Raw genomic sequence first — 27,770 nt, forward strand, 5'->3', positions numbered from 1 at the left:
GAGTGGGTGTGAAAACAGGAACAGCCATGCAAAGGCCTGGAGGCTGTAATGCCTTTGGGGTCTGAGGTACCCAACTCTGGGCCCAACCCAGAGATTGACAGGAGTGGGAGGCAGGGGAGAGGGGCAGGGGGCCCACACAGCATGGGGCATGAAGCGGCCCCAGCCACCAGGGACTCACGGTCACTTTGAAGGTGATGGCCTTCTGCAGGCCCTCAGGGGAGACCTGCAGCAGCTCGGCCACGGCCTGGATCTCCCGGGCGCTCACCACAGAGGCCACCTCCTGCGCGTCTGTCTGCAAAACACCCCCAGGAGTGCCTATGGAGCTAGATGAGCTCTTTATATAAAATTCATACAAAAAAAGGGAAAGATTGAAGGCAGGAGAAGGGGATGACAGAGGACGAGATGGTTGGATGGCATCACCGACTCAGTGGACATGAGTTTGTACAAACTCCAGGAGATAGTGGAGGACAGAGGAGCCTGGCGTGCTGCAGTCCATGGGGTCGCAAAGAGTCAGACACAAGCGACTGAACAGCAACATACAAACACGGAAACAAGTGAGAACAGCCAGGAAAATTCTGAAGTAGGAATTCCAGGGACTCCATGAGATAGTAAAACATAGAGTTAGAATAATTAAAACACTGTAGGGTCAGACACATCGTTCATAAACAAATCAACGAAGCACAATAAAAAGTGTGGAATCGGACACAAAAGGACACAGGAATTGAGCATGTGATAAATATGTATTTCTCAAGTTGGGAGACTGAGTGACCATTAAAAAAAAAAAACAGCCTGGGATCCCTACCTTTTACCTTCCTAAGGTAAGTTTCTGATGAACCAGAGATTTAAATGTTTTTAAAAAATCAAACAGAAACCCTAAAAGATCTTGAAAAAATTACAGAAAAAGGCTTTTATAATTTTAAAGCGATTATTCTCTAAAAATGATGAAAAGTCTGAAATTTGTATAAGAAAAAACTTGATAAAGGAAATTTCTGAAAATAATCCTTAAAATCTCTGTAGCAAAAAAAAAAAAATCCAAAACACCAAAAAAATCTGTAAATAAAATAAAAAAAAAAGATAAATCGGAAAATATATCTGCAATTCTTACAGATTTTCTTAACGTATATAAAGAGCTCTATATACCAATGAGAAAAAGATGAACAACCCCAAATTGTGGACCAAGTGCTTCCAGCTGTGAGCTGCCAGCTCTCAGCCTCGGGGGGATGCCCATGTCCCGAGAAAGCTGTCCTGTGGCGCAGCACCCTCACCTCGTCCTTCTCAAAGTAGACATTGCCCAGGTGCAGGATGGAGGCCAGGATGCGGAAGATGCTGTCCTGGTCCTCCGCGCTGAAGCCCAGCACCTCCATGGCGGCCAGCAGCCGGCGGAAGTCGTCCGCATCGCTCTTCCCTGAGATCTCACAGTTCCCACCCTGGGTAAGGACAGAGTCGGGGTCTAGGACCCTGGGTGGGGGCCTCGGGGTTCCTGCTCTGCCCTGGCCTGCAGCCTGGCCTGGGCTCTCAGCTTTCAATCCACTCCCGGGGCGAGGGGCTCCAAGCAGCCCCGCATGCCAGGCCCTGTGCTGAAGGCTCTGAGAACATTCCCTTCATCTAACCCTCACATGCCCTGCAATGCAAAACTATTCTGTCCCCATTTTACAGACAGGAAAGTGAGGCTCCAGAGGGAAGTGTGGTTACCACAGGCCACTGAGTTCTGTTCCAGGCTCCAAAAAAACAATCACATAGGCTGCCGCTGCCTTGGTTTCGGACCCCAGTGACACCTGTCCCCCTTGCCACAATGAGACACTGCAAAGGAACTCACCCCCCCAAACCCCAACACCTTCACTGTCCATCAGGACATGGTCTCTGGGCCCACACAGCATGATGGGGCGGGGGCACCTGGCCAGGGGCCCTCAGACACCTGCTGGCACTCACCTGATTCAGGTAGTAGTAGGTCTCGGCCTCCTGAAGGCTGAAGGCCTGCCGGAGCTGGGCAGGCAGCCCAGCCAGGAGCTCATAGAAGATGTGGTAGTTCCTCTCGTTTCTGGCCTATGGAGCGGTGGGTGGGTGCACAGAGGGGAGCCACCCACCCAGGTAACCCCCAGACACACATATAAGCCCAGGTGTACCCGCAAATACACACACACACAGGCCTCAGGTGAGACTGGCGCCTCTGAGTCGAGTGACCCCAGCCTGGCACTGGCGGGGGTAGGGGGATCTGGCGTGCTGGTGGGAAGGAGCCCTGAGCAGGGTTTAACTTTGGAGAAATAAGCACAAGGTGGAAGGAGCCCCAGGAGCCTTGTGGAGCCCACCTGCTGGTGGGGAGACAGACTCCTGGCAGACCACCATGAGTGGGGAGAAGTGCTCTGCAAGGAAATGCTGCAGCAGTGGGTGGGCAGGTCTGATGGGTGGAGGGGCTGCATTTTTACCAGGGGATCTTCCCTGAGCAGGTGGCATGCTGGGGAAGACTCGGAGGAGGTGAGGGGCTTGGCCTGGCAGGTGTCTGGGGGCGAGTGCTCCAGTTACAAAGAACAGTTGTGCAAAGGCCCTACAGCAGGATGGTGTCTGGTGTGCTTCCATGACAAGAAGATGGGCCACAGGCTCACATACACACACACACAACGTACATACAGATACACACACACACATACACAGATACACACAGAGATATACACATACACACACGCATATATGCACAGATACACACACGCACATATACAGAGATACATACATGCACATACATACACACATAGACACACGTACACCTACACACGTACATACACACACACGAGGAGATGGGCCACAGGCTCATACACACACACACACACACACACATACACTGCTCAGCTAGGTGCCAGGCTTCGAGGCTCTGCATGCCCCCCACCTGGACACACAAGCCCTGGAGAGCCAGCCCACCTGAAACACGATCCTGGATTTCTCGAGCAGGTACTGGGAGGTTATGGCACCAGAGATCATGCCCCTGGGTGGGTGGGCACAGTCGGGGTCAGGGCTGCGCCTGGCACAGTGCACACAGACCCTGCAGGTTCCTTCACCAGCCCACTCACCCTTCCAGAAAGATCTCCACAAACTTCCCGAAGCGGCTGGAGTTGTCGTTCCTGACGGTTTTGGCATTACCAAAGGACTCCAGGAGGGGTGTGGCCTCCAGGATCTGAGCGCCAGAGGACAATGTGGGCATTGTGGGGAGCACGCGGAACCAGCCCAGGTTCCCCTTCATGAGGGCGGTGGGTTCCCTGCAGACCCCCGAGGCCGCCCAGGCCCCCCGCCCTGCCTCCTGCTGCCCCACTGCACCACACATGCGTGTGCACACACACCCAGTACCTTTATCTTCAGGAGCCACCAGGACCAAGGAGGAGGAAGGAACAAGAACAGAAGTGGGTCACCTACAGGACTGACCAGCTCCCCCAGGATGCGGGGTGCCTTGAATCACAGAGGGACTGGCCAAGCCCTCCAAGTCCTTGGTGGGCAGGAGAGTCGCCAGGTGAGAGCAGACCCCTGAGCCTTGGAGACCCAGGTGTCTGGGCTCAGGGACCAAGGTGTAGTCCCAGGCTGGGGGCTCTGAGGATGTCTTTGTGCCCCAGCATCCTGGAAGGGCCTCCTTCCTGCCCTGCCTAGTTCCCACCTGGGGTCCTCTGCATCCTGAGTGAGGTCCTGCCCCTGTCCCCCACAGCTCCCACCCCTTGGGCTGGAAGGCCTGGCACAGCCCCGCCTCGTCTCCTGTCCCCTCCCTCGATCTGTCCAACACTATAGTCCCCTTGACTGTGCCCGTGCTGGCCCCTGGGCGTTAAGAGTTCTGTTCCCCTGCCGCTCTCAGCCCTTCCCTGCACACCTGTCTCCTGATGGAACATCAGCCCCACAGGCAGAAATCTGTCTGCACGTGCCTGATGCCCAGGGTCCACACAAGACCTGGCACTTAGGAGGCCCTCTACAAACATCTGCAAGGGGGCTTCTCTGGAGGTCCAGTGGTTAGGACTCTATGCTTCCACTGAAAGGGGCACAGATTCAATCCCTGGTTGGAGAACTAGGATTCCCGTGTGCCACACACTGCAGCCAAAAGCAAAAAAAAAAAAAGAATCTGCTGAATGGATGAAATAGGGGTTAAAGAGCAGAGCCACCAGGGCATAGTGAATTACAGTGCCCACTTAGTAAGCAACTACTGCATGCCAGACCCTTTGTCCCAGTTACAGCATCATTAATGATCCTACGAGGTAGATGCCAGTATCAGCCATTTACAGATCAGGGAGCTGAGGCTCGGAGAGGTGTGCCGCCACATGCCCAGTACTCCAGGGTCAGAAGAGCGAGGACCCCACAGCCCGAGCTCGGTGGTGTAGGCAGCGTTTTCTCTGGCTGCGCTGTTTCCTTGGGATGAACTCTCAGGTGAAGCAGTAGGGCCGGGGATACAGAGAAGTGACACCTGTTATCCTGGCGACCGGGCCAGTTCCCTGCACTCACAGTCTAGCTTGGTCCCAGAAATATTGCCCATTGCACAGAGGAGTGGCCTGAGGCCCAGAGAGGCCTGGGGGCCAGCCTGGGGGTGCTCCAGGAATCAGGGTCCACCTGGGCTTTGGCCTGTACTATCCCTTAGTCTGGGTGCCCCTTGAGGGCATCTGGAGTGAGTTCTCCCCCTGGTGCCTGGCATGAGGCAGGCACGCAGCCCGGGGCGGGACCATCAGGGCCCTGGGGCCATCCAGCCTGGCCTGCAGGTGCGGTGGTGCTGTGTTTGGGCTGGGCAGCATTCAGTGCCCTCCCAAGACCCCACCCCAGGGACCCTTGTCACATCTCAGCCCAGACATGGAGCCTGTGGCCCAGACATCAGTTGATCAAGGCAAGACTGGGTTCCACAAGGACTCATGGCCAAAACCAGTCCAACAGGAGGAGCCCTGAGACGTGCTGGCCCCTGGGCCATGGTGCTGCAGCACCATCGTGCTGGTCAATGGGAGACAGATGAGGATGACGGTCAAGTGTGGCAGGAGTGGGCAAGACAAGAGACGTTGTTTAAGACCGTAACCCCAGTCGTGCCCAGAATGGACCCAGAGGGCCCGACTGCAGGAGCAGGCTTAACAGGTGCTGTGGCCTGCTCCCAGAGCCTAGCCTGGGCCTGGCACACAGTGGGTCCTTGGGAAGCCTTTACCGAGGTTCTAACATTCTCAGTTCAGGGAACCTAGCTTTGAGCAGAACTCCCATTCTGCAGACCCTGGCCAGGCCTTCTCAGTGTCCCAGCACCTCCTGCCTGCAACCTCCACATTCAGGCCAGTCCTGCCTCCTTCACGACCATGAAGCTGAGGCCAGGCAGGGAGTGTGGGTGGCACCCCTGGCCCATGCAGCCTCTATTTGGGCTGCTCCAGGAAGCTGGAACATAGAGCTCATGCAGAGAGATATGAGCAGGAAGGAACTCCCAGGGAGGGCAGGCAGAAAGAGTCCCCAGTCCTATGAGCCCTCCCTGTGCATCCCTGGGTGCTGGGCTGGGGGAGATGGACAGACCACGCAGCTGAGAGATGGACTCACTTGCCGTGTGACACCCCGCTTCTGACTCATGGCCGCCAGGTAGCGCAGAATCAGCTTCGTGGCCTCGGTTTTTCCCGAGCCGCTCTCTCCGCTGCCCGGGCAAAGGAGCAGAGTGAGCTGCCACCTGCTCACAGTGCCGTCCCCCAGGCTCTCCTGACCTCGCCATGACACAGGAGGACATGGGTAGGAGGCTGGTCCCCAGCCCCACCCCTGCTCACCTGATAATTATGCATTGGTTCTGTTTGGCATCGAGCATTTTGGCGAAGGCGAGATTTGCGATTGCGAAGAGGTGGCTGGAGAGACAGGCCAAAGGGTTCCTGGGCAGGCCTTGCCCCATGCCCCCAAACCTCCCAGTGGGCGGGCAGGGGGCACCTTTGCCCAGCTGAGTGGCCAGTCCTGCTCCACGCCCACTCCTAGGAGAATGTTCCTGCAAGGCTCCCTGTCCAGAACTGAGCCTGCAGTTCTGCAGAACAGTGGCCTGCAGCCCAAAGAGGGCTATGGCCAGGCTTGGGGAGAGACTGTTGGGCCACCCACCACCACCTGCCCCGACCCCCAGCTCAGACAGGGCCCCAGGAGACCCCAGGCTATCCCTTCTCCCAGCCCGAGAGACACTCACGGGGGGTTCTCGGCCAGGGCCCGCCCACTGTACTGCTGCACCTGCTCCGGCCCGTAAATTCCAAACATCTGGTACGGGTTCACCGACACCAGGATGCTGCCGATGTACGTCTGCTGGGCAGACAGTGGCCTCAGTGCCTGTCAGCATCCCTCCCTCCCCTACTTCTGGAGTCGGGATCCTTGTTTTGTGGGGACAGATGCCTGGCTGCCTGGCCCTGGTGCCTACACCTTGGCCTCTGACAGTCTGATGGGTCATCTGCTCTGGTGGTGGAGTGTCAGGCACTGACCAGGCTGAGGCCAGAGAAGGCTGAAGCAAGCAAAGCCCCACAGCCACGATGCTGCAAGGATGGCCACGACAGCTGCTGCCTGCTTCATTCATTCACAGTTGGGGCCGCCCCCTAACTGCCTCTTCTGGAACCCGGGTCTCTGGAAGCTTTAATCCACTGGACCCCTGGTGGCAGGGGTCACACACTTCTGGGTTCCCTGTCTCCAGGTCTCTGCTCCTGGCACCCACTATTTTCAGACTCTGTATTCTAGGACTTTAGGTGCTAGTGCTCCCAGCTCTTGCATGCTATGGCTGAATAGTAGAAACTCCAGCCTGGGGTGGGCAGGAGAAATCCATGCTGTCAACTGCAGCCTCAGGAGGCAGGGGAGCCGCAGCCCTCAGATCCCAGCCCAGGGAGGTGCTGGCCCCAGGCCTTACATAGATGAGATTCCGTTCAAATCTGGTCTTGAGGTTGGCCAGCACGGTGGTCTCCTGGAGGTCTCTGTGAAGGCATGGAGAGGGACAGTCAGGGGCCACCTTCCCATCTGGGCAGGGCCTTCATCAGAAAGGTCAGAGTTCAAGTCCCACCTCTGACACCAACCGTGATGCCTTGGGCAAGTTACTTAACCTCTCTGTGCCTCAGCTTTTCCATCTGTCCAATGGGCATAACAATCACTGTCCCCATGTCTCCGAGGTGGGGTTGCTCTCAGGTAGCAGATGTAAGGGCTGTCCCCATGGTTGGATAATGATATTGACCAGCACAGCCTTCACATCTGGGGCACCTCCGCTGTGCCAGCACCCCACAACAGCCTCCCCACATCCTGCAGGTGAGAAACCATGGCAGAGAGGCTGAGTAACTGCCTGGGCCCAGCCAGTAAAGGCCAGGGCTGGGGTCTGGACCCAGCCCCTCCAAATTATCGGGCTTTTGTGACACTGCCTGACCCTCGCTTTGCAGAGGAGGAAATGTTCCGGAAGGTGAGGGGTGCCTGGGCAAGAGGCAGTGCTCTGGCTGGGAGCACGGTGACCACGGCGAGCACTCACTTGAGCTGCGTCATGTCCTCCACGCCGTCTTCCTGCTGCTGCTCGCGGAGCTGTGTGGATGGTAGGTTGCGGATGGAGTGCATCTGGAGGAGACACCAGCGGTCAGCCATGCGTGCGTCCCCAGCCCCCATGGCCTGGACATGACCAGGACCCACTCGCGTTGCAGGAAAGGGAACCCTGAGGCCAGGTTGGGTGGGTCCCACGGGACCCCCACCTCGGAACGCAACCCTTAGTCCAGGGACCCACGTCCGGCCTCAGTACTCCCACATGTTCCCAAGGGTCCTGCCCAGGAGGTGAGCACATGTAGGAGCAAGGCCTCCTGCCTCACATGCTCCTGGGGCTGACCCTCTTCTCCAGGGTGATGCCCAAGTTGGCTTATGTGATGACTAGCATCCATGTCTGCTGCCTGGGGCCCTTCGAAGGATGAGGACTTTCCCATTTGACACCACACCCCGTGACCAGCGCTGAGCAAACTGAGCCATGCACACAGACCCGGGCTCAGTACTGCCTGCCGCTCAGGCTCTCCCCCAGCCCCCGCGGTCTTGCAGAGCGCCTGTGGACATGCACGCCGGCCTGTGGTCCATGGACGGGGGCACACACATGCAGCATACACTCTCAACTTCCATTTGACAGTTTCTCCCGTGTCCCGTGTCCCCGCATCTGGGGGTCTCAAAACAAAAGTCCCAATGCCCGCTCTGGGCGGCAGGGCCTCCTCTGTGCACATCTAGTGTGTACAATGGACCTGAGGATGCCACGTCGGCCTGGGCCATAGCACATGCACTCATGTGCTCTCCATGTTTGGCTGTGCTGTGGCTGAGCACTTGTTCCAGGCCTGCACGTGACCCACGGAATGGAGAGGACACCTGGGCACCCGCCTTTCCTGCCTCTTCAATCCAGCCCGCACCCCTCCACCCCTGAGAGGCGAGGAAAGGGGACACCAGGAGGCAGCCCTCGTGCTAAGTAGGGCACAGCAGGTATCACCCCAGAGGCCCTGGCCTCCCGCCCACCCACCTGCCCAGGTGCGCCAGCCACTCACATATTCCAGGGTGAGGAGGGCCCAGGCATCCTTGCCCCTTACTCCTGGGCGCCTCGTGCCCCGCTCCCGCAATGCTGCGGCCCACACAGCACGGGGCACCCGCCGCCGGGGCCAGGGCCCCCCCAGCAGCCAGGCTGCCCCAGTCGCCATGGCTGGGCCACTGGCCGCCCACTCCACTGGGCCCCGTCTGCGGAGGCTGAGAAACACACGCGGCCACTGCATGCCCCGCCCACCCCAGGTGTTCCCGGGGGAGGCTCCAGTGACCACCCCCCTCCACTGAAGGCTGCCAGCACGGAGCTCGCGTTCCGCCTCAAGCGTGGCAGCCAAGCGCGGACTTGGCACCCCTTAGACAGACTGCCTGCCTCACACCCTACAGGCGCCCAGACAGACTCCTGGCTCAACGTGAAACAGTGTGACCCCTGGGTCTTGGTACCTGCCTGCCCTGTTCAGTAAAGAGGCTGTAAGCCTGGGTCCTAAGCCCTCACATTCAGACAGTCCAATGCCCTGCAGCCCAGGAGACTGCCCTTAAGCAGGAGCCCCCAAGAGAGCAAAGACCCCAGTTTGGCAAGAGGAACAGCATGTATGTGAATGGGGGTGGGACAGGGTGGTAGGCAGGGTCTGTAGTTTTGTGCTCAGCCAAGATCTCTGCAGGGAGCTGAGGGTGGATGTGCTATCCAGGTCGGACGAGGACAGGGCTGCTTGAAGCCCAGGATGGACAAGATCCCTTCCTCCACATGACCTGCAAGGAGTTTCTGGCGTCTCTGTCCTCTGCTTGCCTGTGCCGGGCATCCAGCCCCTCATTTATTTCTCTAGAAGCTCCAAGAGGCTGTTCTTTCCAAGCTACAGATGGGAAGACCGAGGCCCAAGCAGGCAGCCGCTCTCCAAGGTCCTGAGAATGTCTCCTGCCCTGTTTCCCAGGAAGGAACCCCAAGCCCTCCCTCTGACCTGTGCCCCCATACCTTGCTCCACAAGCCTTTGGTGCCAACCTCTTCCGAGGGGCCCCCATGGGGCAGGCCGGCAGCTCCAGGGCCCAGGCGACAGGACAGGGGGCGGGTGGATACTTGCAGCTGGGGTTGGTGGGCCTCCGCAGGCAGCCAGAGGCGGGACCAGAGCAGACTCCAGGCTCTTGGCCTGGGGATGGGCTCTGGCTCCTGGGTCACCTGGACAAGGGGCTGCAGAGGGGCAGGACCAGCTCGCTGGAAGGAGCTCAGCTTCTGTATACGAGGCATGACCACTGCAAAACGCCCAGGACTTGCCTGGAACCGTTCACCTGCCTTGGGCAGGGGTCCTGGGGCCCCTGTGGGTGCCAAGGGAGCTGGGGCACTGGGCAGTGTCCCCCACCGGCGCCATGGTGGCCATGTGGCTCTCATCTGGTCAGAAGCAGCCAGCGGGTTGGAGAGACTGAGCCTCAGTGCTTTCCGATCTGAGTGGGCATCGCTGGAGGGTGTTGGGGCTGGGGGCTCAGGCTCTATTGGTGTCTGGGCGTCCCCTGGGCAGGCCTCTTCTTCAGGCTTTTTGGGGCTGGGGCTGGCTGATTTGGTCAGCTGTCCGGGTCCTGGGTCCTGGTGTCTCCCCAGGAAAATGCAGGTTGAGTCAGAGGCTGGGTCTTCAGCCTGGAGAGCAGGGGAGGGCACTGGACCCCCGGGCTGGAGGAAGGAGCTCGAGGGCACAGGGGGTGGCCTGGAGAAGCCACGGAGGCTGCCAGGGCCTCCGGGCCAGGGCGAGGGTGGGCGCTGGGTGGCAGGCATGTCCACGTCCCAGCTCGGGGCCAGCGGGGGCACTGTCCAGGGTGTCTCCGAGTCCTCGGGCTCGCCCTGGCTCTCTGGGCACTCAGGGGCGGCAACAGCCGCATGCCAAGACCCAGGCCCCTGCGGCAGCAGGAAGGGCTGGCGGGGCCGGGGCTTTACGGCCCTGGTGGGCGGCTCACTGAGGCGGCGCCACGTGCGCGGGAGGCGTGAGGGCAGGTTGAGCGAGCGGTGCCGCGGGCGGGGACCCAGCAGAGGGGGCGGTGAGGGCGGCCGCGGGGGGCCCAGCAAAGGTGAGCGGAGTGCGCCAGGGCGTGGCGAGGCTCGGCATGGGGACGGGGGCTCCCGCAATGAGCGGGGACGGCGGGGTGGTGGTGAGAAAGGCGGCCGGAAGGGGACGGCGCGGATGGAGGGCTGGGGGGACAGGGGCCCCAGGGGTGAGCAGTAGCCCAAACCGGGCCGGCTCCTCAGTGAGGGTCGGGGTGAGGGTCCAGGAAAGCCGAAGGCAGCTCCTTGGTGGCGAGAGCTCCTGAAGGAAGGCTGCGGTCCGGGGAAGGCCAGTGGGTCTGGGAGCCCCTCAGGGATCAGGGGTGGGGGCTCTGCCAAGGCCCGCCAGCTGGCCTGGGGTGCAAGGGGCACGTGAGCCGGGGCGGCCCAGGGTGGCGGGTGCAGGCGGAGGGAGCTGTAGGGCGAGATGGCCGGGGGCAGGCCTGGGGCCAGGGCGAGGGGCGGGGCGAGGGTTGGGGTGGGCGCTGGGCCGGGCATGGGTCTGGGGCCCAGACGTGGGGTGCGCGGTGGGGTCGCAGGGCGGTGGCAGTTGTTGTTGTTGCGCGCGCGTGCTTGCGCCCTACGCAGCACGATGGGCGTGCTGGGGCGCTCGGAGTCCATGCCCGCCAGCTTGTAGCCGAAGCGCTTATAAGCCGCCTCCCTGACCGTCGGGCCTCGCCCCCGGGCCTTCCGGCTGCCCCTGAGCCGCGGGATGGGCTCCTTTTCCGACAGGGTGTTTTTGAGGAACCGCGCCAGCGACGTGGCCGGGCGTGGTGCGGGGCGGCCGATGTCCGGGCTGAAGCCCAGGCCCCGGGGGCCGCCGAAGGCCGAGAGGGCACGCTGGAGGTGGCGCTGGCGCGACGTGAGGAAGCCCCAGAAGGGGTGGCCGTAGGGCACCGGGGGCAGCGGCGGCATTTCGTCCTCTTCCTCGTCTTCATCTGCATCACCCAGGGGCAGAGGGATGTCCAGGGAGGGCGGCAGGGGCACCTCCAATTTCTCCTTCCCGAACAGCTTCACCTGGGGCCGCGGGAAGAGGCGGAACCTGCGGATGAGGGACAGCTTGGACCTGGCAGGCTTGTCCATGCCCTGCTGCTCGAAGAAGGCGGCACTGGGCAGGCGGAAGGAGGTGCCCGGCTGTTCACTGCCCCCCTCCTCGGGCTCCTCCAGCTCCGCTATGTCATCCATCGGGTGGGCATATGGGTTGTGGGGTGACAGAATGGGCGGAGGCACCCACGGGTACGCGAAGGCCGACTGCTGGGGTGGAAGATAGGGCCCTTCAGGGGGGTAGACTGCCTGGGCCCCACCATAGGTGCCTTCCGCGAAGGGGACACCATAGGGCTGCGCGTAGGGATCCAGGTGGGGCACGCTGTAGGGATCCAAGTGGGGCGCAGCATACGGGAGCTCGTAGGCCAGGTCATAGGGTGGGTATGGCGGGTAGAGCGCCTCGGGAGGGGCGTAGGTCTCCGGGTAGTAGCTGTGCGGTTGCACCTCGGCCGCGTAGGCCTCGTAGTAGCCATAGGGAGACGCGAACGCCGATGGGGGCGCATAGGGGGGCTCGTAGTCGTCGTAGCCATAGCCGAAGGTGTAGTCGGGGTAGAAGGAGCCGCTGTAGTAGTCAGGGCCGTAGTAGTCATAGGGGTCCTCAGGCACGTACTGGTGCGCGTAGTCGTAGGGCGGCCAGGCTGGGCCGTGGGGGCCGTAGGCGCCCTGGAGGGGCTCCTGCTCCTCCTCGTACCGGTACAGCGATTGCTGGTCGTAGTAGTCATCGCCCTCGCGGTGGTAGTCGTAGTATTCGCCCAGGTCCTGGAAGCCCTCAAGCCCATACAGCGACCTGCGGGAGCCCGAGTGCCGGAACGGGGCCTCATCCTCAAAGGGCAGGAAGCCCACGGGCTCGCCTGATGCGTAGATGCTGTGGGCGCGTGGGAACCTGCGCAGGCGGCCCCCTGGCCGCAAGATTTCAGCGCCCGACGGGAAGGGCAGCTTGCGCGAGCCCACGCGGGAGCCCGAGCGGTCCAGCCAGGCGTCTAGTGTGGCCTGAGTGCTGCCCGACTCCTCGGCCTTCTTGATGAGGAACTTCTTAGTGAGCCAGTTGATGGCCGTGGACGCCTTGCTGAGCGACTGGGCACGCGGGCGCAGGCGGCCGTAGCCCCGCCGTCCGGGGAAGCGGATCACCATGAAAGACGGCTTCTTGCCCTTCATGGCGCGCTTCTTCTTGCCCATGCGCATCTGCGTCATGAGCTTTGACGTGGATTTGAGCACGGTGCGCGCCTTCTTCTTGCGTTTGGTCTTCTGGGGGCCTGTGTGGAGGCCCCAGAAGAAGGCTGATGCGCTCCGGAACTGGCCCTTCTTGGAGATCTTGGGCGTGCGGTCTCGAAATCCCATGAACAGCCGTGACGTCCCCTTCAGGCTCCGCTTGGGCTTCTCCGGCTCCGGCGCCTTCTTCCCTTTCTTCCCTTTCTTGGCTTTCTTCTCATCCTCATCTTCCTTTGCCATGGTGGTCACCTGCTCCCTCCCAGATCGTCTGGTGTCACAAGCTCAGGACCTTGGGGACACGGGGACCTGCTGAATGTCCTGCCTGTGGCTGGACATGCAGCCTCCTTTGACTCAGAGCAGCTGGGACCGACCCTGTGGCCTGGGAAGGTTCAGCCAAGCTCCTTCTGGCTGGGACCAGGATTTCAAGGGGGCACATTCATAATTCATCTCCTCGAGCTCCGCCTAGAGTTTCACCCTCAAGGCTAGTGGAAAGCGCCTGGGTGTTGTTTATTGGAAGTGGGGGAGGCCTGGCAGGCCCATGCTGGGGCAACAACTTAGCCTTACAGTCTCCACAGGGACAACCGTGCTGACCCCAGTTGAGTCCTCCCCAAGCCTCTGCTGACCCACCCACAGAAGTGAGCGCTTGGGTCAACTGGGCCCCAGAGAAGGGGAGCCTCCTGCCCTAAACCACACAGCAAGTCTGTTCCGGGCCACAAATGGAGCCCCATCTCCTGAGCCAGAGCCAGATGTTTAAAGGCCAGCAAGTAACCCTGGAGGGGAAGCTGGGACCCTCCAGGTCCTGGGTAAGGGAGGGGGAGGGTGGGCAAGGCAGGTGCCCAGGACTGCTGTCAGTGTAACCAGAGCTGGCCAGCTCTCAGTAGTGTGAATAATTTACTGGGGAGAACCAGGCTGCTGGCTCAGAAGGCAGGGCAAGAAGGGGGCATCTCAGTTCCAGTGGGGCTTGATGGGGCCTCTTGCCTGGCCAGGGCAAGGGGTGCAGAGGAGCAAAAGCAGTGGGTGGGGCCTGGCTCTGGCCCCAGCTCTGCCGCCAATGGGCTCTGTGGTCTTGGGAGAGCCCTCTGTCTTCTCTGGGCCTGTTTCCTCCTCTGGAATGAGTCATGACCCCACTCTGTCTCCTTCACACGGAGGAAACAAGATGTGATGGAGCTGCTGGGCAGCATCCCTGACCAGGGGCACCATGTGTGTGGCCCGTGTCCCAGGCCCCTTCCTGGCCCTGCCGCTCCTCCCGGTTTCTGCCGCTGCTGAGACAGCCCTGTGGTCCCTGCCCTTTCCAGGTACAGCTGATTCCTCCAGGGTGGCCGCTTGACCCAAAGCCATGTGCCCACTGTCCGGCCGGTGACCAGTCCACTTAAAAAACCTGCACTATGAGAGGCAGGGGCTGAAGCTTGTTAGATGAAAGGGACCAGGGGAGAATTTAGGGGCCGCACCTCTGGGACCCAAGGCCTGGGTACTGTCTCTCCCCTCGCCCACCTCTGCCCAGGAATCGAGGATCAGGACATAAGGGCCTGGGGAGCTGAGGACAGGTCTCCAGCTAACGTCAGGCTCTCCACTCATTGGACTTCCGTTTAGTCCTCGGGCCCCACAGCCAACTCTGTGATTACCTTAAGGTTTTCCTTAGAAGATCCTGGGGCAGAGGCGCTCTAGCCCTGGGCCTACCACTTGCTGACCCTTTGGAGCCTCAGTTTGCTCAGCTATGAAATGAGGACAGAGAGGCCCTTCTCAGACAAAGGAGAGGAGCCAAGAGGTGGGTGTGTGAGGAGATGCACCCCCATCCTCCCCTCCTCTCACTCCCTCTGCTCCCTCGCTTCCTTCTCTGCCTCTGCTTCTCCTCCCCCAAGACTCACCAAGAGCCCTTTGGTGCCCAGCAGTTCAGGGGATGGTGTGGAGTGCTAGGCCAGGGGCTGCTGGTGTCCCCAGGGAGTGGGAACCAGAGTAGCCAGGCACCTTCCAGGGGGGGTGGCACACAGGAACTGGGCCCCCACAGGGTGGGATCTCAAGGGGGCATCCACCCCCATCACCTCCTCTGCTGTCTCCCCCCACCTCATTTTGGGCTGTGGCTGCTGCCCACTGGAGAGAACATGGAGCAGGGGTTCACTCTGAACCCAGAGGGGCCAATACCCCACCCCCAACTGCTTCTCCCGGAGGTGGTTTCCAACTGAGACCCAGGCCACTGTTTTCCCATGAGGGTCTCACAACAGGCTATGGGTGGAGACCATCCACTCATCTCCAGATGAGGAAACAGAGGTGAAGTGACTTGTGCAAGGTCAACCAGCTAGGGATGGTGGAATTGGGCTCCGACCCAGGTCTGGTGGTCCAGAGTCACCCTTCTTACTAGGTCACCCTTGCCTCAGGGCTCCTGGGTGCTCGGGCTAGCATGTGGCAGGGGGAAGACAGTGGGTGCAAGCAGGGGCTCAGCCAGCCTTCCAGTTCTGGGGCCGAGGGCCCAGTGCCGGTGGGAGTTGCCTAGGCCCTGTCCCTGCTCAGGGCCCCCCTAGACCCCTCCCAGGCCTGGCTCCAGTCCCTCAGGACAGCAAACACTGACTTGTCTGTTCATTCACTGGTTGAGAAGTGTTTGCTAGAAGCCTGTCCTGCAGCAGGTGCTGTTTAAGCACTGGGGACGCAGCTAAGAAAACAGAAACCTGCCCTCATGGAGCTGACATTCTGGGCAGGGGGACTGGCAACAAATAAGGTGAGTGAGTGAAAGACACAGGCAGTCGGATGGTGTGAGTATTGGTGTTGAAATAACACAGGGAGGCAGCACCAAAAGGGGCCGGGGCAAGGTGCCTCAGAAATGATACCCGGGCCAAGAGCTGCAGGAGGGGAGGGAGGGAGGCCTGAGGGGAGCACAGTGGTCCTGACTTGAGGGAGGAACAACAGAGCCAGGGTGACAGCACAGTGAGGGGCAGACGTGGGGGTGGGTTCGGAGGTCATGGGTGAGCACTTGGCCAGAGCCGTAGCAGAGAAAGGGTGGAATCAGACCTCCATGGTCTTCACAGAGTTCCTCTGGCCACTGCAGAGGCTGCTGTGGGAGCCACCGCGTGAGGAAGGCTGGGGCCAAGGACAGAGTGAGGGTTGCCGATGTGTTTGCATGTGGAGACGAGACTGCCTGCCAGAGTTCCTCACTGAACCGGGCGGGAGTGGAGGCTGCCAGCAGACAAGGCTATGGGCAGAGCAGAGAGAGACTGGATGTCAGCCCTGCGCATGGAGGTCTGGGCCATCCACTGTCCGGGTAGCTGGCAGGAATTGCACGGATCGGAGCTGACAGTAGCCATCAGTCAGTGGCGTCTTGGCAGGACGGCACTGGGGTGGGGGCATGCGGAGGAGAGGCCCCAGCAATGAGCCTGGGGCTGCACTGCTGGGGACCAGAGCCGGTGGCAGAGACCAGAGGGAGGTGTGGGGAGATCCTGCATCAGTGTCACCCAGGACACTTCCCCAGAGCAGACGGGAGCCGTGGCCTGGAGCAACTGTATTTGTGATACTAATGGTAGGCTGCCTGGCTCTATGTTCATCACACAGAGGCTCTCCTCAGCCCCGGGAGTGGAGAGCACCCCAGCGCCCATGCTTGCATACAGTCGAGGGGCCCAGGGAAGAGGCCACATGACTCACTGTGTCAGACCCAAGACGGGAATGGGACCGACCGAGAGCTGAGCCTCCCCCAGAACCTCTGGGGTCCCTCTCTGAGAACATGGGCTCTGCTATGGCTGGGTTGGCCTCTCTGAACATCAGTCTCTTCATCTGGACAGTGGATTTTGGAGCCCAAGGACCTGAGGTTCCCTGCTGCCCGGCAAGTCAATGGCTACAGTCCAGTGCCAGCCTCTGAAACAAACACCAAGCTGCCAAGGACACCCAGCGTGGGCAGACAGAGGTGTGGCTCCAGGAGGAATCCCTGAGCCCCTTTCCCCACCTCAGTTTCTTCAAATTTCATGTGGAGCTGGGGGCGGGGTGGCACCCTGTAGTCTCTAAAGGGGGCCCCCTTTCTAGCTGTTGAGGGTCCCGCCTCTCTCTCGGCCTCCCCAGCCTCAGCTGCAGTCAAAGAGCGGCTGTCAGAGAACAAATCTCATTCGTTCACATGTTACCTGCCAGGCACCGTGTGGGGCTAGGGGCCACAAAGTGGAGCAGAACCAGACACAGCCTCCACCCTCCCACAGCTCCCAACGTCAGGGGTATACAGACATTAAGCAGAAAGCCACACCAATAAGGGGGGACTGCGGCCATGGGAAGAGCTGAGCAGACCAGGCTATGATGTGGGCGGGGGGGGGGGGGGATGCTGCAGGGGGAGCCTGGAGGGCCCTCCAAGATGCTAACCCTGAACCAAGATCTGTGAGATGAGGGAGCAGTTCAGACGGAAGAGGGCAGTTTTCAGGCAGATGGAATAGCATGTGCAGAGAGCAGGTGGCAGGAGGGATGGAGTGAGGTGAGAGTGCAAGTGAGAAGTAGCCAGGATGGCAGGAGGAGCCAAGTGAGGCTGGGCGCTGGGGTGGGACTGTGAGCCCTCCAGCAGTGGGGGACATGGCCGGGCTCTGAGCTGTCGGGGTGCTGCAAGCCTATCTGTGTTCTGAAAGTGGAAGTGACCAAGTGTGCTGAGCCATACTACATGCTGGGCCCCAGATCTCACACCTCCCCCACGTAGACGCGGGTCTGTAACGGGTCTCAGGGAGGTTTGGTCTCTGAGCTTTGAACCCCTGGCTGCAGAGTGTCGTGCTCTCAGCAGCTGCTCCTTATGCAGTTGTCCTGGACAAAAGCTTCTGGGCCACTGTGTGGAGATGGGGTGCAGGGACAGTGGCTGGGCCTGGGTTGGCTCTGGTAGGGGACATGCTCAGGTCAAGTGGGCAGCCCTGGAGATGGCCATGGGGGCTGGCCTGGGGCCCGAGGCGAAGTGGGAGGTGTGGGGAGATGACAAGTCTGGTCTGGGAAGCAGAAGGTGTGTGGTGACCGTGGGTCCAGGTGGAGAGTCAGGGAGGAGGATTAGGTGGGTGTTGAGGCTCCTCCAGCCCTAGGGACACCTCCCCGGCATAAGGCTCTGTGAAGGGCCAGGTCATGCTGACCTAGCCTCGCACAGACTAGACAGCATAACTCTGCTGACCACAGATCCAGAAGGCCCAAGACCCAACACAGACACCCAGACTGCCCCGGAAACAAGCCCACCCATGGGGAGGGATGTGGGGGGCCAGTGACCACAGCCCCAGTCATGCCTCCCAACCAGACACTGGCCAGGGACACCTGGACCTCTGGCATCCTCATCCTTCCCCAGCCCAACTGGGGAACAGACAGGCCTGGAGGTGACCCCTGTAAGCCTAGGGCCCTTCGCCACATGTGAGGCAACCATCACCCAGGCAGAACCCCTCCTTTGGGACCGCATGGCTGAGTTGGGCAGCCCACCATCATCAAGAGAACTGCACTCGACCTCGAGCATCACGCACATCTCACAGATAAAGAAAGCAAGGCCAAGATGGACCTCACAGTGGGTCAGGACAAGGCCCCAGCTCAGCCACTGCGCCCCCCTGCCCCTGCACCCAGGGGGTTGGGGGCAGACCCCAAGGGCCCAGGCCAAGTCACCTTACCTGGGTCCTGTGGCGCGCTCCCTGCCCGCATGCCGCCTGATGGGGGTCCTGTGGCCAGGCCCCAGGAGTGCAGCCGCCGGTGGAAAAGCTGGCCTGGAAGAGAAGCCCAGCCCACCCCGCTGCCCGCCTGGGCCCCATGCATATTTAATAATGTCCATTATTCCTGTTTTGTCACTGGAAAGGAGACTGAGCAGCTGACAGAGGAGCCAAGAACAGCAGGGAGAGCAGAGCTGTGGGCCTGTTCCACACCCCAGCCCCTCCCCAGACCCCCTGGGGCTCTGCCCCCACCTGCCAGCCAGCACTGGCTGTCCCCCCAAGTCTGTTACCATCCCCCCCATCCCTGGGAGGGGCCCCTCCACCCTGCCTGCAGAAGCAGCAGGAGCCAACCCGCTCTCACTGCAGAGCCTCCCGGGGGTGCTGGCCACCGTCCTGGGGCAGAGCCCTGCAGAAGGCCCCTCTCCCCCTCTACCCTGGTCCCCCAAGCCCAGGCTCCACCCGCTCACTGCTGCCCCTGACTAGAGCTGGCAACTGAGTTCTGCAAACTTAACACGTTGTCCTTAGTAAACAGGAGTCATGGTTACCTTTTTATTTCAGGAAGGGGAGCCAAGATTTGGAAAGGGAATGGGGTTTGGAGAGAAAACAGAGTCCAGACTCCAAACTCCCCACCCTAGGGGTATCAACCAGGCTGGGTCCTGGGTTTTGTGCTGGGCAGGGGCTGCCCTGAGAAGGGGTGACCCTTCTGGACTGGTCAGGCCGTGGGGGGCATGAACTGTGCCTTTAAAGCCCCAGATCTCTGGTTTTCATCACAGGGCAGTCCTGGGCAGGTTTGGGGTGGGGATAGGTGTTTGTCTGGGGCGGCCCCCTCCCTGAGAACCAGAGAAGCTGGCAGGAGCTGAGAGGCCCCCAGGACACAGGCGGGCCTGGGTCCCTGCCCAGCACTGAGCCAGCTTCTGCATGGGCCCCAGCGGGGGGAGGTGGGCAACCACCTTCCTCTGCGCCAGAAGCAGTGGGGTGGGCATGGGCCCAGAGACCCACATTCAGCACCCCTCGGGGGTCCGTCTCACAGGAAACACCCCAGCCCAGTCCACCCAACCTCATCCTCTGCCCAGCGAGTTCCTTATCATCTGCCCGCTGAAGAAATGTGGAAACAGCAGACGTGAGCCCCCTTCCCAGGGTGTGCGTGTATTTTGCTGGTTTGGGCTCCTGAGTCCCACGGGTGGGGGTGGGGGCACTACTTCTTGACGATCTGGATGACGTCCTCGTGCTCCATGGTGTGTGTCAGGCCCACCCGCTGCGGGCTGTACTTGGTGCTGGTACCCTGGTGGGGAGGGGGACTCATCAGCCTCGGAAGCACCCGGCCGAGGCTGACGGAGCTGCACGGGGGGAGGGCGGGGTGGTGCTGGGGTCTAAAGTGGGGGTCCCAGCACAGGCAAACCCTGCAGCTTCAACAACAGGACTCCCAGGAGTCAGACCGCCCTGGATCCCAAAGCAGGAGGCCGGTGTCCGGTCTGGGTCAGCACGTGTGCTGTATATCTGGACAGCAGGGCTGACGGACACCCTGGTCCCCAGGTGGGAGGATGGGGGCGCCTGCCTGACACCGGGGCTGCTCTGCCCAAAACTCACCCACACGAGCGCGTACTTGAACTGGCTGGCGAGTGACCGGTGGATGCGGTGGCACTGGAGGGAGAGTGGGACAGTGAGCCTCACGAAGCCTCAGCTCACAGCCACTCGGATGCTCCCGCTTCCCGCCTCCAGGGCACCTGCAGGCTGTGGGGCCACAGCCACAGGAGGACCTGGGTCCTAGCGGAAGGGGCCCTCTGCCCCCTGTGCCAGAGCAGCAGCCCTGACAGCTGCTCCCTCAGATAGGCAAGTGTCCCAGGAAGGAGCGAGGCCCTGTGGGGCAGGCCTCCCTGGGCCGAGACCCAGGCCCCTCTGCCACAAGCCTCGCCCATGCGCTCTCCATGCCAGCTGGCAGCACACGGCCCACACCCCACGATCCCTCCGGCCTCTGGGCCTCTGCACAGGCCACCCACTGCCTGGAACACCCTTCTGCTCCCAGCTTCTCCACTTTCCTTCCTGGCATGGCTGAAGCCCCATAACCTCTACAGCTGGTGGCCAAGGGCCTGAAAGGGCTGGGGTTTGTGTCCCCTGCAAAGATGCAGGGGGCAGCGACAGGGAGAGCCGGCTCCCAAGGGCACCTGGGTTAACAAGCTGCGGCACCCCCACCCTGGTCATTGCAGTCCCCACCCCGTGTGGGACTATTTAGCTCCAGGATTGTGGGACTGGAGTCTGCCGACCACGAAGGACCCAATTCTGGCAGGCAGCGGGGCTCCTTTGTTCAGCATGGACTGTCCCTGGTGACGGGGTGCAGGAAGCACTCAGCCCCTTGGGGTAGGGGGCACGAAGAAGGGCCAGCATTCGGGGTACACGACTTGGAATGAACCATCCGGAATTGCCCAGGCTGGCAGCCTTCCTGACTGAACATCTGGAGGGCCCCAAGGACCTGGCAGCTCTGGTGTGACAGGACAGTGACGACCACTGCTTCCCAGGTGTCCCTGCACCAGCAACGAGCCTGTGCCAACCCGTTGGCGTTGCTCCACGCCCGACTGCAGCCGGGTGGTGGGATGCATGTCCACTGCCTGACTGCACGTGGCTGAGGGTTGGCCGAGGGCCCAGAGGACATCAGACAGGACCCCGAGGGGACGGGAGGGGCTCCCCACCCCTGGCAGGTCTCACTCACCACGTGCTCCACAGAGGCCCCTTTCCGGAGAATGATGGCGTCCGTGAAGTCTGGCCTCTCTGCACAGGTTGGGGGGTGGGTGGGAGTCAGCAGAGCCAGGGTGCGATGCCACAAGGCTTCTCTTTACAGGAAACAAGGGCCCTTCCATTCTCCACCGACTGCCCCCCTACTCTCTGGCATACCCTCACTAAGAGTCCTGATCAGGCAGGCTCTACAGCCTTGACTCGACACAGAAAATCAAAATACACCCCCATCCAGGTGCAGACCCCTGCAAGACTGTCAGCCGTGAGAGCCCTGGCCAAAGGGACCCGCAGGAGAACTTGGACTGGACCAGCTCCAGCCGGGCAGCTCGTCTCCCTCTGCTGATGCTAACTGCCCAGACTCACCTGCGAGGCGTGTGCTCAGGGGTGGGACTTGGGGGAGGCTCCTGTGCTACCGGTTCCCTAAAGCTTGGACGTGGGGCCTGTTATCACTGGGGAATCCACTGCTGGGCTGTCTTCCCCTCAGCGCCCCCTGGAACTTGGCTTCCTGTGCCACTAGGGCCCAGGTAGAGGGTGGTGCTGGCTTAAAAACAGGAGAGGCTCTCACATGGAGCCTGCTAGGCCAGGGTTAGCAAAAGGGGGGAGGATGGCTGCGCCGGACTCACGGCCTCGCTTCTTGGTGTAGATGCAGGTCAGGGCCAGGTACTCCCACAGCATCTCCAGCAGATAGTCCAGGTTCAGCTTCATGCCGCAGCTGCCGGGAGGAAGGAGGGGTTGGTCAGAGCGGCCCTGGGGCTCCTAGCACCAGACTAGTACGGCCCTGATGGTGCTCGAAGGCAGCACACCGGTGGGCCCGACAGCTCTTCAGCTGCCATGCCTCCCATCACCATCACGCTCCTGCCCACAGAGCCCGGCCATCTCTCTGGCGCTCTTGGAGGGCCCAGGGCACGTGTGACAGCCAGGGCAGCTGGGGGCAGAGGATGACTGCACAGAGCCCTCCCCAACGGCAGCCCAGCAGGGGTTTCAGCGGCTGGGTGGGCCCTGGCTTGGTCCTCTGCTGCTGCACCATCCTGAGTGGAGTCCCGCCCTCCCCCGAGGTGAGAGTGAGCACATCAGAGTGGCTGGTGGCCCAGGTGTGGCAGCAGGAGGGGAGCAGGTGTCCTGAGGAGGGACCCCTGTGCCTGCTGCTCTCTGTGGATGCTGGGGATGCCCAGGAAGCAGTCCTCTCGTGGGCCCAGACCACCTTCCTGGTCCCCGAGGTCTTAACTCCTCAGGAGCTGAGCCCCACTGTGGTGCTACAAAGCATGTGGGTGGAGGCCGTGTGCAGCAGAGGGCGGGGCACGAGGCCAGGCTGCCCCCACAAGGCCTCTGCAGCCATGGTAGGCCGGGGCGTAGATGGCCCCCAGGACTCACCCCTCAGAGAAGCCCCACCTGAGGATGTTGGGACCTTTTCCTTCTGGTGATGACAGAAGCCACGTCTCCCAGGGCCTCAGCAGCAGCCTGGGGCTCCCTGGTTAACTGCTAAGCCACGAAGCCCTAACCACTCTCACCCTGGACCTCAGTGGACGAAGTCCTTCTGTTTCCTGAACCAGAGCTCACCCCACATCACCCGTTGTCCCAGCCTGGTCAGCGTAGGACCTGGCCCAGGTCACGAGCAGCCCCAGGACGGCCTTCTGCCTTAGGCTGCGCAGAGGCCAGACAGATTGGCTCTGCTCAGCCTCACCTGATGACCACACTGTCAGGTTTCCGGGCCAGGCGGTCTACTTCTTCCATCGAGATCTGGTCAATCTTGTTATAGACCTAGGGTTGGAAAGGCAGAGAGTGCTGGGGAGGGGAGGAGCAATGCTGTGCGGGACCAGATCCCACCTGCTGCCTCGGGGATGGGGAGGGATGCAGCAGAAGGGGCCTGAAGTCCGGCCCCCAGAGACCAGGATGCACTCTGGGGGTCAAGCTGGATGTGCCTGCATGACTCAGCAGCCCCTGGGGTGAGGCTCTTGGCCGGGTCAGCTGGGGCAGGGGTTCCTCCTCCCACAGGGCCCGGCGCCACTTACATACAAGCATGGCATGTACACGCGGTTGCCCACAATCACGTCTATGAACTCGTCTGGGGAGCAGTCTTCTCGGAAGAGCACCTCAGCGTTGAAGATTTCTGAGGGACTCAGGTTAAGGATGACCTGTGCACCAGCAGCCCCTTGCCCCCCACCCCCACCAGAAGGGCCCCAAACAGGTGGTCTGCATCACCCATCCCTGCCCCCTCCCCCTGCCCTTCTGGTGAGGATGCTGTACTCATGCAGGATTAACTGCACCAGCTTCTCTGAGCACTGAGTCAGCGTGACTGTGGAGTTGAAGGAGATGCCGCCTCCTTTCTTGGGCTGGGGGAGAAAGAAGGAGGCACCACTGATGGAGGGGCAGCTGCAGCCCTGCTCTACCCCATGTGCTGGCAGCCTAGCCCCCAGCTCGCGCCCAGGTGACAGGTGATGGGCCTCACCTTAAAGTAGATGTTGGGCTTGTGCTTGTTGAGGCGGATGCCCACCGACTCCAGCTCCTTCTCCAGCAGAGACCTGGTGGAGCCCCACGGCCTTCACAAGGGTCCCGGGCAGGCTGCACTGCCTCCATATCACAGTCAGCCCCCCACCCCATACCTGGACAAAGACCAGCCCTCTCCCCCACACCACCAGATCCCGAACATCGCTTCCAGCCACCAGAGATAACAAGGAAGAGCCCCGGACACTCTGGTCAGCCCAAAGGGAGACGGGCTGGTGTGCCCTCAGCCGCAGGTCAGGGTGTGAACGAGGCTCTGCTGCTTGGGGCTGGGCTCCTAGTGGGCTCTGGGCAGTACTCGGCGCACCCAGGCCAGCACGGCACAGCCCGTGCCTCCACACACAAGCCTCCTGGGGAGGCCGCCCACACTGGGTGCAGCTGTGGACCACCCTGCCCCTGCTCTCATGTGTAACCGGGCCAAGTGCCCTGGACCACCCACCAGGAATTCAGGGACACAAGAGCTGCAGCCAGTGTCCCGCCACCCACCCCAGGGCTTCCCTGGGCATGCCAGCCTACCCCGCCCCACCGCAGACCTTTGAACCTCGCCCTTGGTGGCGTCCAGCATCATGATGACGACATCAGCTGTGCGGGCCACAGCGATCACCTGCCGGCCACGGCCTTTCCCTGGTCAGAAAGGTGGGTGCTGGTTACAGTGACAAGCGCAGGGCTGTGGGACCCCTAGCACAGGGAGCCCAGACTCCTCCCCTTATAGACCCGCATGGATTCTGCCACCTGTCATCCTGGAGCAGGCATGTCTCTTAACCCCTGTCCTACTCATAGAGATGTCAGTTTTAGGAGGAAGCTGACATCAGCACCTAGGGAGGAGTAGCGCTCCCCACTGTGCCCCCACCAAGGCCTGAGCCTCCACCCCCACTGCCCACTCCTGCCCCCACCTTGTGCTGCGCCTTCGATGATTCCAGGGAGGTCCAGGAGCTGGATGTTGGCGCCTTTGTACTAGGAAGCAGGAGAGGAGTGAGGTGGAGCGGGAGGGCTGGGAAGGGCCCAGCTGAACCTGGCTTGGCCCCAGGGCCAGGTCTGAGCCTTGTCCCACCCCAGCCAGCCCAGCGCAGACCATGCCCTGAGAGTGGGGAGGCCTCCGGGAGGGGCCCACAGTAGTCACTGCTGGTGCTGACAGTGCTTCAAAGAAACCACCTCAATCGGTAGGTGGGAGGTCCAAGGCCACAGGACCCTGCTGCCCAGAGCTCCAGAGCTTCATGGAGAACAGGACCTGGCTGGCCAGCCTCAGGGAACCAGGGAGGGCTTCATACTGGCAGATCCTTGGAACCAGCCTGGACTGCAGGATGGGCCAGGCGTCTCTGGGGTCCCGGCAGCCCCAGTCCCCAGAGGTGTCCATGCTTGAGGCCAGGGCAGCTCAGCCAAGAGTCTCCCCCATGCGACCCCCTCCCATACACAAGCTCACCCTCCCTCCCGGGGCCCAGCAAACCCCAACTTACTTCAATGACCCCAGGGATGCAGGTCAGGGTTGTGAATTCATAGGATGCAGCCTCGCTGGCGGTGGAGGTCATCAGACTTAAGAAGGTGGACTAGGAGAGAGAAGGCCATTGCAGCGGCAGTCGTGCCCTGCCTCCTGGAGAAGCCCACACACTGGGCCCCCCCTCCCTGCCAATTACCCTGGCTGGGGTGTGATGACAACAGCTGGAAAAGTCACCTCGGGCCTTGCCCAGAGGGGGCTGGACATCAGAAGGCCCTTTCGTGCCCAAGGCCTCAAGCCCGTCTGGAGTGAGGGACACAGGGACCTGGTTCCTAAGAGGGTTCCCGGTCTGTATCAGGGCCCATCCCCAGCTCCACAGAACCCCCAGACCCTCCTGGGCCTGGCAGACTTGAACTGGGTGACGGCACAAAGCTGCTACTCCAGTGAGGGCAAGGGAATAGGGATCCTCCAGCCTGAGACAGCTGACTGTGAGGGAGGGTGCGTGGGAAAGGGTCTGGATGGACCCTGCAGCCAGTCCATCTGTGGACTGAGAGACCCGGCCTTCAGTCATCTGTGCTGGAGGACCCTGGACCTCCTCCTGATCCCAACCTCATGAAGGAGGTGATAAAACAGGGAGCACGGTGACCCTAGTGATGGATGCTATGGCCCAGAGGCCAGCAAAGCAGTGGGCAGTGCCAAGAGCGCAACCTGGCCTGGCAACCCCATCCTAGTCAGCAGGAAGCCAGGCACAGCTCACTCACACACCCTCAGGCTTGTGAAAGAATCACTGTCACACACTCTCCACACAGGGCGCCTCTTAGAAACTTCAGGAAAGATAAAAACCTGGTGGTGCAGACAGGTGTGGGCAGACAGGCAGCCCTGAGAGTCACAGTTGCCAGAGGCCAACCTGGGGGACATCCCTGAACCTGTCTGACCCCTGCAATGGGCGGTCTGGGCCCTCCTGTGCTCAGGGCCCTGATTCCCAATAGGACCCAGACCCCAAGAGCATAGCCCCTGGTCACTAGAGTGGCTCCTTCCAGCCTGGGCTCCTCATCCGGGAGAATGCCTTGCAGACTGGAAAGTAAGATTGAGGGAAAAGGGTAAGATGAATGAGTCCCCAGCAATGTTCAAGGAGTTGGAGCCTGGCTGTGCTTACTAACCACCTGCCTGGGGGCAGCTGGGCACCGAGGTCACACCTGGCCAGTTCAGGGCCTCACTGCCACCCACTCTCCCCCTCCTGCCACTGCTGCTGCGCCCCGGGCTCCACCTGGGCCTGTGAGCCTACTCTTCTTTCCGCCTCAAGGTCCACTCCTCAGGGCTCAAACACCTGCTCACAGAGCAGGCGCCCCGGCTCCCGAACCTGCCCTTCCGGCTTTCCTGCCCCCCATTTCCCAGCTAGGGGGCTCTGAGGGAGCAGGGACAGAGTGTGCCTGGCATGTGGTGCACGCTCAGTAAACGAGACCGAGGCCAGCAGAGGCTCTCTGACTGGGAGGTGACAACACCCCTGTGGGGCTGACAAAGGGGTGCAGACTGACTCTGGAGAGGCTGGCTCTCCTCCGTCTGTGGAGTCGACTCAGAGGCAGGGAAGAGGTGCATCCAGGTGGGAAAGGAGACAAGCCGCCTTCCTCCTGAGGCCCACGCTGCCCATCACTGACCTTACCCACAGAGGGAAATCCGATCAGTGCCACACGGGCATCGCCTGACTTCATGACATCAAAGCCCTCTCCTTTGGAGGAGGACGATTTGGACGGCTCCAGGAGCTGGGCCCGATACTTGGCAAGTTTCGCCTTCAGCAGACCAAGGTGGTACTCGGTGGCTAGAAGACACAGCACAAGATGGGTAAGTGTCCAGGGCGGGCTGGGAGGGACCCATATGCTCTGAATGCTGGCCAGGAGGCCCCAGAGCCAGGTAGCAATCGTTGTCAAGGAGATCAGAGGAGAAGAAGACCACCACTCAGTTAAAATGCCCTTGGCTTTTCACTTCACTTAGGACAAAAGCTCCTTACTGAGACCTGGAGACCCACTATCAGGGGTTCTCAGCCCGAGCGGTACCACTCCTGGGGGCATTCTGGGGGTGTTTTCTGCTGTCGCTGGGATGATGAAGTCCTTCAGTATTCATCAGGCAGCGGCCGAGGAAGCCAGCTGCCCTACAAGGTGTGAGTCAGTGCAGCAGAGCCAAGAACTGTGAGGTGACTTCCCAAGCTTAGAGACCGGGCCCAAACCCAGGTCCGCCAGACTCAAGTCAGGACCGCCTCCACCCACCTAACGGCTCCAGGCTGCTGGCGAGGATGTACCTGTTAGGTCTCCTCCTGGACGGCCCCCCACTAAAGGGCAGAGCGCCAACTCCCCAGGCCCAGCCGCCAGGAGACCCGGGTTCGAACCTCGACCCTGCCTATCCAGGTCGGACGCTGCTCCGAGAGCTGAGGTTCTCCACTCGGCCCTGTGGTCCGGCCCTGATCCCGCCCGGCCCCGACGGCTCCTGCCCGCCGCCCGCAGCCGTGGCGGGAGACGCCCCGCGGGGCCGGCCCTCACCCTTATTCTTCTGCGTGCGAGCGATCTCTTTCTCGATCTCGGAGATCTTCTCCAAGATTCCCATGGCGGCAGCTGAACCGAGCGCACCGGCCGGAGAGACGGCAGCAGACCCCTGAACTCTGGAACCGTCGGCTGCGGCCGACCAGCGTGCGCCGGAAGCCCACGGAGAACAGCGTCCCCGTTCGCCTGGCGCTCGGGGATTCAGAGTCCGGGCGGGAGACGTC

The 27,770-nt window shown here is 61.3% G+C and overlaps 2 protein-coding genes across 2 annotated transcripts in view; both read right to left on the reverse strand.

Annotated features, from left to right (window-relative positions):
* Positions 1-13,451, reverse strand: part of MYO15A (myosin XVA) — a 47,080-nt gene extending 33,629 nt beyond the window's left edge. The window contains exons 1-12 of the mRNA XM_027518110.1: positions 9,434-13,451; positions 7,439-7,521; positions 6,836-6,899; positions 6,134-6,243; positions 5,736-5,810; positions 5,518-5,608; positions 3,334-3,339; positions 3,060-3,163; positions 2,911-2,974; positions 1,930-2,043; positions 1,266-1,427; positions 179-292 (exon numbers count right to left, since the gene is read on the reverse strand). Of these exons, the coding sequence (XP_027373911.1) occupies positions 179-292; positions 1,266-1,427; positions 1,930-2,043; positions 2,911-2,974; positions 3,060-3,163; positions 3,334-3,339; positions 5,518-5,608; positions 5,736-5,810; positions 6,134-6,243; positions 6,836-6,899; positions 7,439-7,521; positions 9,434-12,979 (4,533 nt within the window). The 5' untranslated portion in view covers positions 12,980-13,451. The remainder of the gene's footprint in view (positions 1-178; positions 293-1,265; positions 1,428-1,929; positions 2,044-2,910; positions 2,975-3,059; positions 3,164-3,333; positions 3,340-5,517; positions 5,609-5,735; positions 5,811-6,133; positions 6,244-6,835; positions 6,900-7,438; positions 7,522-9,433) is intronic.
* A 5,430-nt stretch (positions 13,452-18,881) lies between these two features.
* Positions 18,882-27,751, reverse strand: DRG2 (developmentally regulated GTP binding protein 2). The gene is made up of 13 exons (XM_027517814.1): positions 27,547-27,751; positions 26,671-26,831; positions 25,038-25,127; positions 24,477-24,537; positions 24,117-24,207; positions 23,531-23,603; positions 23,324-23,414; positions 23,094-23,191; positions 22,766-22,842; positions 21,708-21,796; positions 21,062-21,120; positions 19,945-19,998; positions 18,882-19,639 (listed from the first exon to the last, which is right to left on the reverse strand). Exons 1-13 carry the CDS (start codon positions 27,608-27,610, stop codon positions 19,553-19,555), a joined length of 1,095 nt encoding a protein of 364 aa, XP_027373615.1. The 5' UTR covers positions 27,611-27,751; the 3' UTR covers positions 18,882-19,552.
* Between the last annotated feature and the right edge of the window lie 19 nt (positions 27,752-27,770).

This window comes from Bos indicus x Bos taurus, chromosome 19, assembly GCF_003369695.1.
Source record: "Bos indicus x Bos taurus breed Angus x Brahman F1 hybrid chromosome 19, Bos_hybrid_MaternalHap_v2.0, whole genome shotgun sequence".
NCBI classification, from domain to species: Eukaryota; Metazoa; Chordata; class Mammalia; order Artiodactyla; family Bovidae; genus Bos; species Bos indicus x Bos taurus.

Bases quoted from the DNA above. Each gene is read 5' to 3' on its own strand.
- DRG2 (XM_027517814.1), bottom strand. From the start codon at position 27,610: ATGGGAATCTTGGAGAAGATCTCCGAGATCGAGAAAGAGATCGCTCGC. The intron at 22,843-23,093 runs GTAAGTGGCGCC...TTCCAACCCTAG, and splicing joins TGTACATGCCATGCTTGTAT to GTCTATAACAAGATTGACCA. The intron at 21,121-21,707 runs GTGAGTCCGGCG...CAACCTGTGCAG, and splicing joins CTACACCAAGAAGCGAGGCC to AGAGGCCAGACTTCACGGAC.